The 19,895-nt window shown below is 36.5% G+C and overlaps 1 protein-coding gene and 1 long non-coding RNA gene across 2 annotated transcripts in view; one reads left to right on the top strand and one right to left on the bottom strand.

Moving 5' to 3' along the window:
• LOC132660045 (uncharacterized) overlaps window positions 1-16,151 on the top strand; it is a 36,432-nt gene extending 20,281 nt beyond the window's left edge. The window contains exons 2-3 of the long non-coding RNA XR_009601214.1: window positions 9,827-9,983; window positions 12,768-16,151. This is a non-coding gene — a long non-coding RNA (uncharacterized LOC132660045). The remainder of the gene's footprint in view (window positions 1-9,826; window positions 9,984-12,767) is intronic.
• PRTG (protogenin) overlaps window positions 1-19,895 on the bottom strand; it is a 147,422-nt gene that overhangs the window by 56,283 nt on the left and 71,244 nt on the right. Inside the window, exons 4-11 of the mRNA XM_042252429.2 lie at window positions 19,289-19,428; window positions 17,669-17,806; window positions 17,256-17,414; window positions 16,515-16,674; window positions 15,470-15,717; window positions 13,129-13,293; window positions 8,778-9,083; window positions 6,524-6,712 (exon numbers count right to left, since the gene is read on the bottom strand). Coding sequence (XP_042108363.1) covers window positions 6,524-6,712; window positions 8,778-9,083; window positions 13,129-13,293; window positions 15,470-15,717; window positions 16,515-16,674; window positions 17,256-17,414; window positions 17,669-17,806; window positions 19,289-19,428 — 1,505 coding nt within the window. The remainder of the gene's footprint in view (window positions 1-6,523; window positions 6,713-8,777; window positions 9,084-13,128; window positions 13,294-15,469; window positions 15,718-16,514; window positions 16,675-17,255; window positions 17,415-17,668; window positions 17,807-19,288; window positions 19,429-19,895) is intronic.

Raw genomic sequence — 19,895 nt, 5'->3', positions numbered from 1 at the left:
AGATGATTAACTGTAACTTTTGTTTAGTTTTTACAGTTTCATTAACCTACAAACATTCTGTCTTTAATTAGAGGTAGTTGCAAATTGTCAAACAAAAATCTTTTTTATTATCTTATTGAAACAGTATTTTTTTAGTAATGGGATGTTTTAGACATGGAAGCTCCATTTCTTTTGAGCAATAGGTTTTTTTTAAGTATTTTTTTTTAATTTAAGTATTAAGGTTCTAAAATGTGATCTGAATATCAATCATATGTGGCATTGTTGGACAGTACAGAGAAGGAAATTTTTAAGATTTTCACTCTCAGTAAATTAGGAAAAAATATTTCACTATTCCCTAAAGTCTCTAACTGTCAACATGTTTTGTCTTGATAACAGATTAAACACAAAATTTAAAAATGACAACTTAAGAGATACTTAACAATGAAGGAAGCGAGATGCAATACTTTTTAAATGTTCTCTTTAATTTGTACTCATAATCAATTTTATGGCCTACATAGTAGGTGGTTTCCAAAGATCATTCCTTTAATAAGTCTACTGACTTCAGTTAAGTGAACTTATTTTGTAATTATTTGAAAAGAAAGAATAAAAGAATGTAACCAGATACTGTTCAGAGCAACTTTTTCTACTAAGAGTGAAAACTATCTGTGGTAAAGCACAGGAGGAACTGAAGAGAGACAAAAAATGTGAGGCTATGTTCTCAAAGATCTTGCCTGTGGTAAATGATAGCAATAATGTTAATGGAATGTTTACACCAACCCTAAAATGGTCTGTTAACAAATAAAAGCAAAATGATCTCATAGGTAAGAGTGCTGCATTACGAAGTCAAAGCTAATCTGAACAGAATAGTAAATGATATTTATGTTGTTGTTGGTACATTACTTCAGCAGTTAAAGACTCCTGACATCAGGAATGGTATTTGGGCTGGTAGTCAGCATCAAAGCACCATGTTATCTGAAATGAATTTATACACTAAAAGTCAGTACAGAATTATACAACTGAAATTATTCACCACTAGGAAGATTTTGTTATACAATGCCATGTCTTTTTTACTCCATCTTAAGTGATGCAGTCAGAAGCATGCAGACCAACCACATCATACGGATTTTCACCTGCAGTATACTTTCAAAGATTTTCTGAGTGTTATCTAAGCCTTCCTTGGCTGAGAGGGGTGAGGGAATACAGTCTCTGAAAAGACTTAGGCTTGCTTTAAAAATGTGACTTCCATATTTCATAAGCTGAATGATTCTAATTCTCCTGAAAACAAAATCTCTGTTATAGTAAGGTTCACAATGAACTGTCTCTGATCATCATGCCACAAAATCTTGTTCTGCCTTGACGAAAGGAAGATTACAACTTCCTCTGGTTACATCAATTTGGCTCACTAGTGCTAGTTCTCTGTTTTCTTTCATGAGATATGTAGCCACACAACCAAACTCAGTTCTATCAATACTATAGGGAAAGATAACACCCAGAAGTCTCACTTAATTTTATCATGCTTCTACATAAACTAGCTAATGGACTTTAAAATTACATTTACGTTGCTGTATGGTAGAAACCATCACAACACTGTACAGCAAATTTCCTCCAATTAAAAAAGTTACATCATTAACCAAGGACTGTTTCTTCAGACGCCTACTCCTAGAGTTGGGAGTTCTAACTTTCAGTTCAGTTCAGTCGCTCAGTTGTGTCTGACTCTTTGTGACCCCATGAACTGCAGCACGCCAAGCCTCGCTGTCCATCACCAACTCCCAGAGTTCACTCAAACTCACGTCCATCGAGTCGGTGATGCCATCCAGCCGTCTCATCTTCTGTCGTCCCCTTCTCCTCCTGCCCCCAATTCCTCCCACCATCAGAGTCTTTTCCAATGAGTCAACTCTTCACATGAAGTGGCCAAAGTATTGGGAGTTTTAGCTTTAGCATCAGTCCTTCCAAAGAACACCCAGGACCGATTTCCTTTAGAATGGACTGGTTGGATCTCCTTGCAGTCCAAGGGACTCTCAAGAGTCTTCTCCAACACCACAGTTCAAAAGCATCAATTCTTCGGCGCTCAGCTTTCTTCACAGTCCAACTCTCACATCCATACATGACCACTGGAAAAACCATAGCCTTGACTAGACGCACCTTTGTTAGCAAAGTAGTGTCTCTGCTTTTGAATATGCTATCTAGGTTGGTCATAACTTTCCTTCCAGTAAGCATCTTTTAATTTCATGGCTATGATCTCTATCTGCAGTGATTTTGGAGCCCCCAAAAATAAAGTCTGACACTGTTTCCACTGTTTCCCCATTATTTCCCATGAAGTGATTTCCCATTGAAACATGTATAATATCATATAAGAAACGAATTGCCAGTCTAGGTTCGATGCAGGATACAGGATGCTTGGGGCTGGTGCACTGGGATGACCCAGAGGGATGGTATGGGGAGGGAGGTGGGAGGGGGTTTCAGGATTGGGAACATGTGTACACCCATGGCGGATTCATGTTGATGTATGGCAAAAAAAATTCCAACAGCAAGTAGGAAAAAAAAAAAGTTCTAACTTAAGATTTCTCAAAAAGAGATCTCTAAGTTTTGAAGGTGTGATTTTAAATATTTTAGATCTTTACAATTGCTGCTAAATAGCCTACTCACTAATCATGCTTGCTGTGAAATATTTAATAGCACAAATTCTTTGACAAAATAGAAGCTAAAGATGATCTAGTATCAGTGTCCTAAATGCTAAACTAAAATAGCACTATGTAAGTAATCCTCCCCTTTTCACTTTCTTCTACACAGACAAAACAATTAAGGACAGTTTCTGACAATCAGCTTATGAAAACAGTCCTCTTGTGATTAGAAACTCTAACTTCAGAATTTGAAGCCAATTTCTGAAATAAACAGACAATAAAAGAGGAACAAATTATTCCAATCAGCCTGTTATCAGGGAGCACAACTGTGCTATTAACTTTGCTTCAGTTTATTGTATGATGAATGAAACAAACACTTTAAAATCCTATTTAAAACTGAACTAAACACTGAAAGTGCCAAGGGGGTAAAAAACCTAAGTGAAAATAATCACTACAAAGATACAATATCTTGAAAAAACCACAAACCACAATTTAGAACAAATCACATAAACCTTAAATCACAAGCCCAGTGCTTTTTATCCAACTCCCACAAAGTAAACCACTTCCAATAAAATCAAACTGTGTATCTTAAAACCATTAAACCAGAACAAACTAGCAACATTAAAATACTTCCACTGCTCTGACAATATTTATATTACACTAACAAATACACAAGAATCTTTTTAGCCACTTTAAAAAACAAAACATTCTACATTTCAGGGAATGGAGCTTTGAGGGTTTAGAGTAAAATGTTCTAAAATAATTTTCAGTATTCAGTACAATTAAATTTAGTTAATCAGATCTGGGAGAAAATTTGGGAGAAAATCAGACAAGTCAGTCAACTGAATCTTGGTTTAATCCTTCTTGTTTTAAGCAGTGGTCACATTCATTACATTTCTTTAATCTATTGCTATAATGCCTTACATAAAAAAGAATTTTAAATGACTGTTACAGGAACTGAAATACATGAACTCCTTCACCTATTTCTTTTTTTCAGAAACAAAGAACTATATATATTACTAAGGAGAATATGTCTCAGTAACATACTTTTTAAATGAAAACTTAATTATCAGAAATTGAACAAAAAGGGCATCAGAAAGAGGATTAGTATGAAAATGAAATTTTGAGACCTCAGTTTGCTACTCAAACTGACATTGAATCAGCAAACAAAAGCATTTAAATTTCATTTCCAAGCCCACTTAGTAAATCTAGTTTCAGTTAGAGTATCTTTAATGTGCAGAAGCTCAGTAAAAGCAAGTATTTGCCATGTAAGACACAGATAGTGTTCCCTTAACCTACTGCCCTTTAGACATATCACTCTCTGTTAAACAGGCAGCTACTGCCAGATGCTCTCGCTAAAAATGATCACAGATGGTCAGCTGTCCAGTTAACAGAAGATACTGCCCACCCCCAACAGCCAAAAGTAAGAAGGAAAGAAGTGAGAGCTGTTAACAGTTGGTTGCTTAGTGGGGTAAACCCATTCGCTTGCTATAAGCTGGGCTAGGCCCCACGGTGACTTTTAAGAAAAGGAAAATGGGATCCCAGGACTCTGAAAATTAGAAGGCATCTTAAAGGTGATTTAGTTAACAGCTGTACGATGTGTCAGTCTGTACAACTGCATCCCTGCCAACCATTCCAGCTCTGTCCCTGAAACTCCAGGGGTATGGAACATGCCTCTAACAAGAAAGCCCTAAAGCCATGACAAAGTCCTCTGCCACCCTGCACTGCAATTACTCTAGCCACTCAGTCTAACTCCAGTCGGGAAACATGGGGCTATTTTAATAGATGGGGTATATAGGCCATAACAAAATCATTTCCTATTTTTATACACTATAAAATGATTTTAAACTGAGTTACCCCAAATGGCATATTCAAAGGATCATACCATAAAAAAACTCAGGCAGTAAACATATGCAATTTATTTTCAAAACACAGGAAGAAATAAAGGTTTATAGAATGAAAGCTATTATATAGAGATTATAAAAGATTTTAACAAAAATCAATGGATCTTCTATATATATATAAATGTATGCTATCTGCAGAAAAAAATTTAATTTTAAAGAACTGTTTTTAATTGGCAAAGTTTTAATAAAATGTTTCTCTAAACTTTTCACAAGCAGAGCATTACTTTTTTTTCCAATAAATTACTCATCTGTTTAGAATAAGCTACTAATATGTTCAAGAAGATTGCTCTAAGAATCTCCTGTTTTGTATCTTCAGTGTATTTATATTTCTAAACTATCAGTGAAGAAATTGGAGATATTAAGCTTGATGTATGATTTTTCATCAACAATTGTCTCAAAGCCTGTTTCTTACTTGATACTGACTAAAATTTTCCAGATGAAATGACATGCCTCTGGAAAGGGAAGGCACCCTGAGAAAGCATGGCTAGAGATAAATGCTGCTAAGTGCTTGACAGTAGGTTGGGCTAATGTCATCTGAGCATCAATGGCTTAAGGAAGGTCACCCTGGCACATATGTAACTTCTCATCCTTTATAAAGCTGCATGACGGGGATCAACTATGAAACTTACTTAACCTAATACAGATTCAATTAAAATCCAAAACAACAAGATTACAAGCAAAATGCCATCTGGAAAACTACTGCCAAGAACTGGAGAGTGGGGTTCTGTGTCCTTGGGTCTGAAAAGAGATTTGCACCACTGCTTCTTACTCACAGGGACTCTGGTCTAATGCTGCGAGGCCAGGGAAATGAAGCCTTCCTGGATGGGACCACTGTGCCTCTTTCCTGCCTGCACACCAAAGGGTGGTCTGTGACAGGGAAAGCCAGAGTGCTTGTAAATGTCTAGTATGTGCAGAAGGGGCTGTAACAATCCAGTAGGAACTCAGCTGATGATCATAAACTTGCTGCTTTGTGCTTAAGGGTAAAAATCTACTCATGAGCAACAAACAGCTAAGTGTGCAGTCTATACCTTGAGTATGTTTATACTCATGCATTTATTGTAGTTGTAAGTGTCTTTATTACACCTTCTACTAAACATGTTTACATAACAAAACCCTTTCACTGTGCAAAGATAGGATGAATAGCGAATAAAACAGGGTCTTTCAGAACTCTGATGAACTCAAACATAAAATTAAGTGCTTTTTTCTTGAGTGTTTCTGTGTTAGAACTACATACAATAAATATTTACAGTTACATAACATAGACTGGCGACAATTTTTAATCTTACAGTCCATTTACAATTATTACAGAATATTGGCTATATTCCCCATGTGGTACCATAATCCTAGAGCCTGTCTTACACCCAATAATTTTTATACCCCTCTCTCCCCCACCCCATAGTGCCTCTCCCCTCCGCACTGGTAACCATTAATTTGCTCTTTATGTCTCTCAGGCAATTTCTAAATTAATCTGATCATCTGGTATAACAATATTGTTATTTTCACATTTCTATTCTACATCTACCATACAGTCACAAGAATAGATCGGTATCTCACTCCGCCAGAAGTGAACTTCAGAAAGAAAGTCAGATGCCCAATGGTGGGGAGAAGATAGAAAGATACATTGGCTCAGATGGTAAAGAATCTGCCTGCAATGCGGAAGACCCAGGTTTGATCCCTGGGTTGAGAGGATTCCCTGGAGGAGGAAATGGCAACCCACTCCAGTATTCTCGCCTGGAGAACCCCATGGACAGAGGAGCCTGACGGGCTGCAGTCCATGGGGTTGAAAAAAGTCAGACGTGACTGAGTGACTGTGCACTTGCGACACTGTGCCCAGCCACTCAGTGGCGAGTTGAGGACCACTGAATGACTCATGCAGCAGAATATATGCAGTGAGGTAGTAAAATCACTTCTTTTCCTTTTATCACTAAGGCAGTGATTCTGCCTTATAGCCAATAACTTTTTCTCCCAAATGGTCAGAGAGGAAGGAAAAAAGGAAAAGCACTATACAGGTCCACTCACCTAAACCACTGAGAGTGTAGAGAAGGCCACTGGTATCTAAGAAAATGGGTCCGTGCTCCTGCTGCCCCTCCTCTTTGTAGTACAGCTTGTAGCCTTGAACGGTTGCTGTATCCTCAGCATCTTGCTGCCACTTCACAGAAATGGTGGTACAGTTCAGAGGTTCCAAATGTAACTCTGGAGATTTAGGGGCTGGAAAAATTCACCAGATGTGTATGTGTAAGAAAACTCCTAATTCACATGAAAACACAGGAGAGTGGAGAGCTCTCCGTTCTAAATCAACAACTGCATAAAAGTTCAATTCCAATAATTACACTTGCCTTTCATATTAAAAATTATACAATGATATTAAATTTTGAGACAGAATTAAAAGTATAAGAAGTGAAGAGGAAGTGAAGTCGCTCAGTCGTGTCCGACTCTTTGCGACCCCATGGACTGTAGCCTATCAGGCTCCTCCGTCCACGGGATTTTCCAGGCAAGAGTGCTGGAGTGGATTGCCATTTCCTTCTCCAAGAGTATAAGATACTAAGAAAAAAACTAAGGTATTGGGTTGGTCAAAAAGTTTGGGTTTTTCCATAACAGTGTATGAAAACCCAAATGAACTTTTTGGCCAATCCAATATATAAATAAGAACAAAATTATATTTGTGGATTTTAAGTTTTTTCAAAGAAGAAATATGTATATCGTAATTTTATAAAATTTATTTATTTGAAGGATAATTACTTTACAGACTTTTGTTGTTTTGCCAAATATCAAAATTAATCAGTCATATGTATTTCCTAATTTTGACCATCTAATTGTTATTAATCAATTAACAAAAAGCCCAGTCACATTACACTCCACATTAGTAAAAGAGGAGGAGGGTCTGGGACTTCCTCGTATTATGATCTTTCTATTAAATTGATGATTTGTTTAAAAATATATGGTAGTGATACTGATTCAGTTCAGTTCAGTCACTCAGTCATGTCTGACTTTTTGAGACCCCATGAACCACAGCATGCCAGGCCTCCCTGTCCATCACCAACCCCCAGAGTGCACCCAAACCCATGTCCATTGAGTTGGTGATACCATCCAGCCATCTCATCCTCTGTCGTCCCCTTCTCCTCCTGCCCTCAACCCCTCCCAGCATTAGAGTCTTTTCCAATGAGTCAACTCTTCACATGAGGTGGCAAAAGTACTGGAATTTCAGCTTTAGCATCAGTCCTTCCAATGAACACCCAAGACTGATCTCCTTTAGAATGGACTGGTTGGATCTCCTTGCAGTCGAAGAGACTCTCAAGAGTCTTCTCCAACACCACAGTTCAAAAGCATCAATTCTTCAGGGCTCAGCTTTCTTCACAGTCCAACTCTCACATCCATACATGACCACTGGAAAAACCATAGCCTTGTCTAGATGGACCTTTGTTGACAAAGTGATGTCTCTGCTTTTTAATATGCTGTCTAGGCTGATCATAACTTTCCTTCCAAGGAGTATCTTTTAATTTCATGGCTGCAATCACCATCTGCAGTGATTTTGGAACTCAGGAAAACTGAGTGTTCTATTTCTTTGCATTGAGTGTGGTGGCTGTGCCAGCACAGGAGTTAATTAGGTCTCTATTAATAAATACCTTGGTAATTCAATTTGATTTAGATCCACGTATCTTTTTATAATTCATTTATTTTTTAATTGAAGGTAATTGCTTTACAGAATTTTGCTGCTTTGTCAAATCTCAACATGAATCAGACATAGGTATACATATATTCCCCCTCTCTTACCTCCCTCCCATCTCACTCCCCATCCCACCCCTCTAGGCTGATACAGAGCTCCTGTTTCGAGTTGCCTGAGACATATAGCAAATTGCTGGTGGTTATCTATTTTACGTATGGTAATGTAAGCTTCCATGTTACTCTCTCCATACATCTCACCTCTCCTCCCCTTTCCGCACATCCGTAAGTCTGTTCTCTGTGTTTGTTTCTCTACTGCCGCCCTGCAAATAAATTCTTCGGTACCATCTTTCTGGATTCCATATATATGTGTTAGTATATGATATTTATCTATCTCTTTCTGACTTACTTCACTCTGTATAATATGGACCCATGGATCTTTGAAGGATGTGCAAATTAAACAGAGTAACCAAAAGTTTAAATTGTTTTCAATTAAATCCATGGTCTATGGAATACTTTAATTTTTAAGACAAAATTTAAAAATATAAGCCTAAGTTAGATAAGACAAAAAAGAAAGATACTGTGTTATTCTTCCTTAATAGTCCACATTTACCTTTCACACTTGTAGCTTTGGGTGTCCTGTGTGAGGTCCACACTGAAGACTCTCCCAGCCCCACTCTGGTGGCAGCAGTAATCCTCACCAGGTAGACACTATCAGGTTTCAGGCCTTCCAAGAGGTGCTCATGACTGGTCCCTGGGAGCTCCAGAACTTGGATGGAGTTGTCAGTGCTTAGGCGGAAGGAGAGGCGGTAGAGGACCACCTGGCCCCGCCGGTACTTGGCTGGGATGGGCAGCCAGGAGACGAGGATATCAGTGGGACTTCGACTTGTCAAACTAATTTCAGGAGGTCTCAGGGGAACTAGTCATAAAAGAAGGCAGATTTCTTATCAATATTTAGAATTAAAATGGTCAACTAGCACACTAGTATTTACGGAAGTATCTTAGCAGCAGCGTATCACATATATAATAACGGAGAGGTACTTTCAACCCTGGCTGAGGCTTCCAGTCAAGCAGAGTACAAACCAGAAAAAGGAAGGAAAAAATACTGAAGGGAGGATCCAGTGTAGAGAACCAAAGAAAGCAAGATTTTCATCAATGTTGCTGTGATTGTTTTGATATTGTCTGGGATGAATATGAGCTTACTTAATACTCATTAAAAACATGAGAATATTTCTCAATAACTTCACCAAGATGCCTTAAAACATAGAAAAGAGAATTACACAAGAATGGAGAAGCCAAGGACAGCAGGGTTAAAACCTGACAAATAATTTGAAGTGTTTAACAGTTGTATCTTAAAAATTAGTAGGACTTTTTTTATCCCCAACTATAATATATCTCCATGCTGCTTAACATGAACACAATGATTTTCCTGTAAATAATCTGAATATAACTGGCACTCCAGGAAAATGGGTCAAGAATACTGGGAAGCAGTCTAGCAGTCTAACTTCTTAAAAGTTAAGAAGAGTTCTGGACTTAGCCTCTGTGTAACTGAGTCCTTGTTATATCAATTTCTACTGTGTGTGATCTTGGCCAAATTAATTTCTCTGTGTCCAGTTTTCTTCATATACAAAATGGGGATGAAAACAATATTTTCTTCTACAGGCTTTCCTACCTCAAGTGATGGAAACTATCTGTCCAACTGAAAAAGATGAAAACGCCGGTGTCATCCTGGACTCCTCCACACACTCCCCACATTCAATCCTGTGGCTCGATGACTCACACGGCCACCCCTTGGTCCCTGCACCATCACCTTCAGCCGGTATTGTCACAATAGCCTCCTAACAGATCTCCCTGCCTCTGTGCTCATCTCTACCATTTAGTCTCAACACATTTGCTATTAAATTCCAGGTCAGATCTTATCATTATTCTCCTCAAAAGAGCTCCCATTTCACTCACAGAAAAAGCTAAAGTCCTCATTGAAGCTTCATACAAAACCCCATCCATTGATACTTGTATGGTTGGCTCCTCATTCTATGCCTCATCTCCTACTACTTTCTGCTTGTTCCCTCCACTGTAGCCATGCTTGTGCTTCAGGCCCTTAGCAATTTCTGTTTCCTCTCCCAGAATGCACGTCTTCCAGTCATTTGCTTAGCCAGTGCCCTCATTTTCATTTCCTTTGTGTGTGTGTTAGTCGCTCAGTCATTTCCGACTCTTTGTGACCCTGTGAACTGTAGCCCATCAGGCTCCTCTGTTCTTGGACTTCTCCAGGCAAGGATACTGGAGTGGGTAGCCATTCCCTTCTTCAGGGGACCAAACCCAGCTCTCCTGCATTGCAGGTAGATTCTTTACCATTTGAGCCACCAGGGAAGCCCTTTCATTTCCTTTAGGTCTTCAAACGTAACCCATGACAAGAGGTATCTCTGTCTGAAGCCTTACTCCCTTTCCCTGCTTTCTTCCTTCTTCTCAATACTTATCACTATCTCATCTAGTGCATATCACTGGGTGCTCATCTTATTTATTGTTCCTCTCCCTCTTCTCCCACAGTAGAAAGTAAGCTCTACAAGTTATGGGCCAATTTTTCATTTCTTTCATTCACTACTAAATACTGAATAATACATAGCAGGTACTCAATAAATATTTGTTGAATTAATGAAATAATAGGTAGAAAAGGGAAAACTAAGCATTTCTGAGTCCTTCACATGAACACATGAATTCTCACAAAAACCCAGTGAAGAGAGTGTCATTATTATTTCTCCTTTATAGCTAAGGAAACTGAGGTAGAGAGGTGAAATCACTTACCCAAGGTCACACAGCTTGGAAGTAAGGAGGTAGACCTAGAACCTGCATTTTCACGCCTACACTACTACTCTTATGTAACAATGATTCTTCTATCATAGGGCTAGGTCGGGATTAAACGAGCCACTGGAAGAAAGGTTTTTAGAACAGGCAGTGGTAAACATTTCACAAATATTAGCTGTGTCTGCTGTGTACCCTAGGAGACCCACACAGAGTAGAATGGCAACCCACTCCAGTATCTTGCCTGAAGCCTGACAAGCGCAGGCTGAGGAAATGGGGGCAGGATACTGATGTGGAAACTGAAAAAGCAGTGTCAGAAGTCTGTATGTTATCTAGAAAACAAAATGAAATTTAATTAAACAAAAAACTTGCAAAATAAGGAAAGTTTAGAGGAGAAAACTTTGAGATCATAACTGAACCGGAACTGGCAAGTTTAACCAGTGGCTTGCTATGCTTTAGACACATTTTCTTCTACGGGGCAATACCTCATAAACCCAAAGCAACAACAACAGCAAACACCAGCCTGTGTTTCACTTTAGTTATTCATGTCAGAGGTTGTTAAACATAATGAGATAACTAGAGAGGTCATGGTTCACCCTAAAACGGAATAAACTCAAATGTGGAATTCAGCATCCAGATCAGTGATAATTTTTTCTTTTAGTAAAAGTCTGAATTTATAAATAAACAGTTACACAAGTGGCATTATAGAAATATAAGAGATGTAGGACTAAATGGATGAAGAAAAAGATTTGAGAATCATTTATATTAAAATGCTTTGAAAACTAAAGGAGGACCATTTCTTGAGGATGGATGAGAAAACATTTGTAAAGGGGGAACAGTATAATTAAGTATATTTTAAATAATCCCCCTTTCACACTGTAGAGTACAAAAATGGGTTGTAGAGAGGACCTGGAGAGCGAGATGAAGAGTCAGAGGAGGAGAATCAGTTCTATCAGGACTATTTTAACAGACAGAATTTCCCACCATTATAAGAATATATGGGCTTCCCCGGTGGTTCAGATGGTAAAGAATCACCCTGTAATTCAGGAGACCTGGGTTCGATCCCTGAGTCGGGAAGATCCTCTGGAGAAGGAAATGGCAACCCACTCCAGTATTCTTGCCTGGAGAATTTCAGGGACAGAGGAGCCTGGCGGGCTACATACAGTCCATAGGGTCACAAAGAGTTGGACATGACTGAATGATTAACATTTTCACTTTCATAAGAGTACATGGAGGCCCGCTCTCAAACTCACAGCAATTCAACTTTCAACTGGAGATAACAAACTGAACAAGTAATACTTTCCTCCTTAAGCAGAATAAACACAAATTTTTCTAAAAATAAGCTATCTGATTTTACAAGAATTTTTTAATTGATAGTACTAAATTTTATAAACTTTCAGTTTCAGAAATTCAATTCCTCTGGCCTCCAGTCTTTACAGACAATCAATGTAATTGTCATTACATTTATTCCTGCCTAGAGAATCTCACATTTTGTTTCACTCAGTAAAGAAAATGAAAAACTCTGCAATGCATTTACAATTTAAACAGGAACTTGAAGAAATATGACAATTTTGTTATTAAAATTTCCATTATGTGTCTGAATTTGTTCAAATAAATATTTATAGCTCATGAAATTTAAAATTACTACTAAATCAGATGACCAATTAAAAAACTATGAATTATAAACAAAACTGCTCTTTATCCTTATCATATCCTATTACTGTCAAAAATTGAGAGTAAGATCTAAAACGGTAAATTAGCCTGCTAGTTATCACATCTGTTTTTTTTTTTTTTTACCCAAAACCAGGATGCCGCTGCTGCTGCTAAGTCACTTCAGTCGTGTCCGACTCTGTGTGACCCCAGAGACGGCAGCCCACCAGGCTCCCCCGTCCTTGGATTCTCCAGGCAAGAACACTGGAGTGGGTTGCCATTTCCTTCTCCAATGTATGAAAGTGAAAAGTGAAAGTGAAGTCACTCAGTCGTGTCCAACTCTTAGCCACCCCATGGACTGCAGCCTACCACGGGATTTTCCAGGCAAGAGTACTGGAGTGGGGTGCCATTGCCTTCTCCAAAACCAGGATATTTTCTCTTAAAACACATATTGCTTTAAAGTTATAATAAACATATTAATGTTCATGCTTAGATATCTTAGAATCACATTTTCTTACCATCCTCTAAAGTGTTCTGTATCACATGGTCGGACATCTGACTGGCCCCCATTGGCATATATGCCACAATGTAGAAAGTATAATTGCTGGCAGGTTCCAAGTCATCAATAATATAATGTGTGGTGTCGTTTCCAATGACTACTTGATACTCTTCATTATTTAAACCTAGATTAAATAATCGGTGTTTAAAAATTATGAATATTCAAAATTAAATTAACAAGATCATTACCATTTAACAAGACTATGAGACACTGATCCTTGGATCTCTGTTATTTTTGTGACTCTTTGAAAAATGTGAATAGGAAGGTTTTTATTTTCTAAAAGTAACCATGTTTTGCTACAAGTTTTTAGCTTGAATTTTTCCTGAAGAAATCAAACTGAAAACAATTAATCGTCTCTAAAGTTCATTTAACGTCTAGTCAAAACCCATAGCAGAGACAATGTACAGCAGTAACACAACAGAGTTTAATACTACAGAACACTGTAGTTCATAACAGTGTAAATCTTACTTGCTTAAACTCACGGTTTCTTTCTCTTTTAAACATAAATGGAGAGACAGTAGGGAACGTAATGGCTCGACTCTTTATAAAAATAAACCAAACCAAAAGTTGTCCTGCAAAAGGTCTCATTTTGCCCCTTGAGATTCTATTAAATTTGACTGACACAAGTTGTTCTTTTATTTATACTAAAAGCAAAAGAACTGGGAGGCACACAATGTGCTTCAAAACATTTTGTTCCACTATGAGGTACACCCCCCCACGCCCAAAGAGGAAAAATACTCTCAGCAATTCTTAATAAAATATGCATGGCAAGATACAGAAGAGGATTTGTCTTTGTGGGATTTAATTCCTACAGAGCAAACCTGTAAAGTGGAACAAGAGCGCTGGCAGCTACTGTGCTTTGTGAACAATTCACAGTAAATGCACGTCAACTTAATCAAAACTCTCTAAGGATGGAGCCCCTTCTCTCCACACTGGATTTATAAACAAAACAGAAGGCAAATTCCACTATTAAGTTTTCCCACATTTCTGAATTAACTTGATAGCATTTTAATTAGACAAGATTACAGGCATTTCACAACAGACTAGCTAATGGTTCGTTAATTAGGAACTGCATAGTACGATTTCTGACCTACCAAACAAGGTCCTTGAGTTCAAATTAAAAAGCCTTGTGCTGCCTATGAATAGACCACTGAGCTGCATGTGGAGGCTCTAATGAAATAGCCATAATAGCGAACAAGAGTGGTCTCCACCAAAGCCAGCATTCCTTTTACCTTCTTAAATCACTAAAAAGGGTATTAACGTACTCCAACATGCTTAGTTATCAGATTTTCATTCTTCTTGCTACCATGACCTCTTATTTAAATTCAAAATACTACTTCAAAATACAAAAAACAAACAACAACAAACCACCTGTTTCTACAGACAATTTTATTAGAGCACTATTCTTTGAAATTTGTTTGGAATGTCTATTGCATAAAAAGCAGACTGTTTGTGTAAACAACTAAAATCTGTAAACCTCTCCTATGGCTTCCATGAGAAATCAATAGTGAAATCTCTAGGATTTATAACTAGTTTTTCCATTTCCTCTACATTTTTTGCTAAAAGAAAATATAAGGATAAAAAAGATCCCAGATATGGAACTGAATAAAAATTTTAAGACAGATTTGATTTCTACTTTTATATAATAAATGAGATATCAATGAAGAGTGTCCTGCTCAATTTTTAAAGAGTTCTATGAGATTTCAGAAAACATTCAAAATATACAAAATCATATTATGGGGAACTTGAAAATGTTTACTTTCCCCCTTGAAAATAACATGCTATAGTGACTAGAGTTCACCTTATTAAGTAGTTACACCATTGTTCCTATGTGATTGCGTACTTAAATTGGTATACTAAGTCTTAAGGAATTGATACCTTGGCTGAAATGAAATTCGTAAAGTACACCACTCTAACTTTTGAGCAGGCAAAGATGGTACTTATTTCTAAACAGAAAAATCTTAAACTATACTTAAACACATAAAGAATCCACTCCAATATTCTTGCCTAGAGAATCCCATGAACAGAGGAGCCTGGCAGGCTATACAGTCCAGAGGGTTGCAAAGAGTCAAACGGGACTAAAGGGACTGAGCAGCCATGCATACACATAAAGTATACAACAATACAAAATTCGGCAAAAAACTGATACACAGATCATATAGTAATTATTTTTATTAAAAGAGGTAAATGCCACAGAACTTCAAAAATATTTTGTGGATTATGTAAAACATCATTTATATTGAAAACAAAGCCGTGACAGTAAATAGCACTTAAAAATAAACACTTCTCACATTGCTTACCTTCTGCTTTCATGTAGTGTACAGAATAAGCGATGACTTTGTCTGAATTGTAAAGTGGCCTCTCCCAAGCTAAAAGGATGGCTGAACTCGACATGGTTTCAGCATGCACGTTATAAGGAGCACTGGGTCTGTCTTCTGACATTACTACAGTCAGCCTGGCTCTAGATAAAATTGATCCTTGGCTGTTCTCAGCCATGCACTGATAAATAGCATCATCTTCAGGAATAATCTGGTTAATTACCAATTTACTGAAGGAAGAAAAAAATTACTTCAGTGAAACATCTAAGGATGACATAAAGATAAAGTTATGCTAAGTGCACTCGAAAATTTAAATAACAAGTTACTAAGAACAACCTGTGTAACCAGCCCTACTAAGGAAAAACCTATATGAATTGTTTAAAATTACTCTTATTTTTTGAGTCTATATAAATAAGTATGTGTGATATCCAAATCCTTTTGGCTTGAGGTGACAGCTTGATCTCTTTTTTTAAATTTGGCTTTTATTAAGGAAGTATATTAAGTATATTAACATTAATCATTAATAGCATCTAATTTCTATAATGTTGCAATGTTACATAAAATTCAGGTCAATAAAAATGTTCAGAAGTTTTGTTCAACGTATGAGAATGGTACAAGAAGATTCCTATTTACACTAATAAAAATGAATTCTTAAAATCATTAAGTTTGAACTGTGGAGGAATGCTTAGAGACTTAATTATTTCCTTCTCAATTCTTCACTTTATGAAGCAAGGAACTGAGACTCCAAAGGGTTTACATGCTGCTAAAAACTTAGCTGGTGGCTTACCAGGACCAGAAGTCAGGTCTGGAGAATCATTCCAACTTTTATTATAATCCACCATGATCTACATATAAAATACAAAAGGATTCTGGCATGCTGATATTATAGCTTTAAGTTAGTTTCTTATTGTTACCTCAGTTTAAAATACCAATTTAAGTGTTTGATGTTATAATTATAACCATTTCACATTAGAATTACTAAATCATTATGTTTTGTCTAAAATAGTAGCAAAGTGACTCAGCCCACCTGTTGTACATTTTAATTCTACCATTTGAATGTATCTTCCTCCCATTTTTCAACCATGACATTTTGGGTGAGGGTATTCCTTCTGCCTGACATACAAATCGAGCAGTACCAGCTCGAGGCCTTGTTAAACTTTCTGGCCATTCGACAAATGAAGGAGGAGCTATTAAAAAAAAAAGAAAATATTTTTGTGGTACAAACACAAATCAGACAGTCAAGGAAGAGAACAGCAAATGATACAAGTCCCATCCCTGAAAATATCTGACATTCTAAGCTTCTTGCTTGCACTCTACATCTATTAAAATCTCTCTCTCTGGATGCCTTTCCTCTGCATTGCTCAGTTAGACGTCCACTTCCCACAGGCTTTCCCCATTGACACCAAACATAAAAACACACTAAAAATATGTGTGCCATGATCCTAATGTGCACAGACAATAGATTAAAATTGTAGACTGGTCAATGTGTATATGAATTTGTAGGTGGATGAGGAGATAAAAGGGAAGCTTAACTAAGAAGGACCATGATGTTATAAAAGCAAACATGATGAACACTTCAGAGTGATTCTAGTCATATTTTAACACAAGGCTTTGATTTCCTCCTAAAATTCATTACTGGATTATAATATTTCAATCAACTTTCACACAAATGCTACAGAATTAAAGAAAAGTGGAAGTAAGCTATGAGGTAAAACAGCAAATGTTAAAATGTAAGATTCTCCTAATTGCAGAAAGAAAGGAAACATACCCAATACAGTTAAAGTTGCCATAGCAACTGTAAAGTTGCGTGTGCCTGGGGTAGTGGCCCGACAAACATACACTCCAGCATGTTGCAGTCTGATGTCAGATATCATGAGGTTACCATTTCCAAGTACCCGAGTATTAAAGACATCAATGGACTTGTGATCTATTTCAAAGAGAATACTTGAGTTAAAACAACGTAATATATGATCTAAAATTTGACAGAAGATCACTATCCAAACAATCATCACAAAAGGTCTAAAATTTTCTATACTAAAACCTTTCACCTACACCCTGTAACACCAGAAAGTTAAAAGCCATGTAACTGCCAAACATGTGTGTTGTATATAAACATGTTATCAATTTCACTAGTATGAACAAAGTTGAAGGAAAAGATTTTTTTTTCCTCAGAAGACTTACCAAGACGGCTCCAAGAAATGATTGGTTTGGGATTTCCCGTGGCCACACATTCTAAAACAACAGTCTGATGAAGGGATGTTGTTACGTTTTGTGGACCTGCTACAATGGTTGGTGTGTGGAAGGACTTAGACTCCTTACCTTTAAGAAGGAAAAGGCAGGAGATGCGAAAATATTATAAATAAGATATAATAAATGAATTAAAATATCTATCCTGAAGTCACTTTTTTCCTTTTCTAAAACAACTAAATTGAGATATAACTCACCCATTTGAAGTACAATTCAACTGCGTTTAGTACTTTTGGAGTTGTACAATTATTACCATAACCAATTTTAAAGCATTTTCATTACCCCCAAAACAAATTCCATTCTATCAGCAGTCACTCTCAAAGCTCTCCACAGGCTGACAATCACTGATCTACTTTCCGTCTCTGGGTTTGCCTATTCCAGATATTTAATAAAAAAGGAATCACATCTTATATGGTCTTTCGGAACTGGCTTCTTTTCATTTAAACATTAAGGTTCATTTAAGCTGTACCATGTACCACTACTTCATTTCTTTTTATTGAATGATAATAATAGATTAAATAATTAATCAAATGGATAAGATACATCTTATTTATTCATTCACTGGTTGATGGACACTTAGGTTGTCTCCGTATTAACCACTTTTAATTGAGGTTCAAACACTGATTTAATATTTTCACTAATCTTGTTAGGAATTAATGTGACAGTGGGGAGAAAGAAGAAGTGAGAGAGTGCTTTTGTCTTTATGCTTCATACCAAGAAGCTAATAGATACCACCTAAAATTAAAATATGGCATTAAAAATTTAAGTTTTGATGTTTTTAAAAAAATTTTTTTAAAGGATCTTTTAGGAAGTAATATCTCTTGTGAAGAGTAAACATTCATGTGAAGTTCAACAGTGTCTTTAGGACAGGTTTTTTTCCCACAACATTCAAGTAAATTTAATTATTTAAAAATAAAAAACTAGCATCTGTGTATAGTTCCATTTTAATAAAACACATTTCTTCATATTCATCTCTCTAGCTAGTTTCCCTTCTAACTATATTTATGTACGGCAAAATACATGAAATTATATACACTTAAGTGTTACAATGATCACCTCTGGATATGGACTAGGGACATTTTAAAACATATCTTTGTACTTTTCACATTGTTTAATGTAAAAAAAAAGTATTTTACTTTCATAGACATTACTCTTTATAATAGAGCATGCAACATTTCTACAAATGATAATTTTTCCTATAACAACAGACAGAAAAACCCAAACTGGAAACAAATATATTTTTATTGACAATGGAAAATTCTGGTAGAACTAGATGATTATTATTCTTTTTTGAGCCTTTCTGCATTTTATATTTTAAAAACAAAAGTATTTATAAAACAAAAATTCAGTCTTTCTTAAAGATGTTGATATTAACGTGTAAAACAAGTTAGAGGAAGAAGGTTGCTTAAATATATAAAAATTATCATTTTCCAACTAGATTACAATAAATTAAAATGAAATTAAAGTACTACTTTAGAGCATACTATTATAACCAGAGAAGGAAAATTAATACCTGGGCCAATTAAAACTTGAAAATAAACTTCTATGTGGTACCTGGAATCACTGTGAGAGAGGCCTCCATACTTTTACGTCTGTGGGCTATAGTAGCAGCAACACAACGGTAATTTCCAGCATCCCTTTGGTCAACATCATATATCTGCAGTACTCCTGTTGGCAGGGCAGTTATCCTGTCACTAGAAGAAACATGATTAAACTCTTTGTAGTAGATTTTATATTCTATTTTAACATTTATCCTATGGTAAAAATTAATATACTCAATCTTTTAAAAATGCCAGATGTAATACTTTCAAGACTAAAATATCAGCTTGATTCAGTTGTTTTCATTTGGGCTATAACTCTGTAAAATGCAAGTAATTATGTTGTATTTGACTTGTGAAATCTATTGGTGTAATTTTACACAGAATCTCACTTGACATGATAACTTACATTTAGAGCTTAGTATGATTAGTACTTTTAGTATTTAGTACATTTAGAACTTACAATCTAGAGCTTAGTATGATTTTTTTCTTCCAAATTCCCGACTTTTTGCCTGTTAGTATCTAGGTATTCGTCAAGATTTATCTGAACGTAAAGTTTTTTTTAAAGCTCTTCCTTGAATAAGTTTGTCCATCCTAGTGCTCTTTACCATTTCAGCAAGCAA

Source organism: Ovis aries, chromosome 7 (genome assembly GCF_016772045.2).
Source record: "Ovis aries strain OAR_USU_Benz2616 breed Rambouillet chromosome 7, ARS-UI_Ramb_v3.0, whole genome shotgun sequence".
Classification (NCBI taxonomy): Eukaryota; Metazoa; Chordata; class Mammalia; order Artiodactyla; family Bovidae; genus Ovis; species Ovis aries.
Note: the sequence above shows the minus strand (reverse complement) of the source record. Positions and strands in the feature narration are given on the sequence as shown.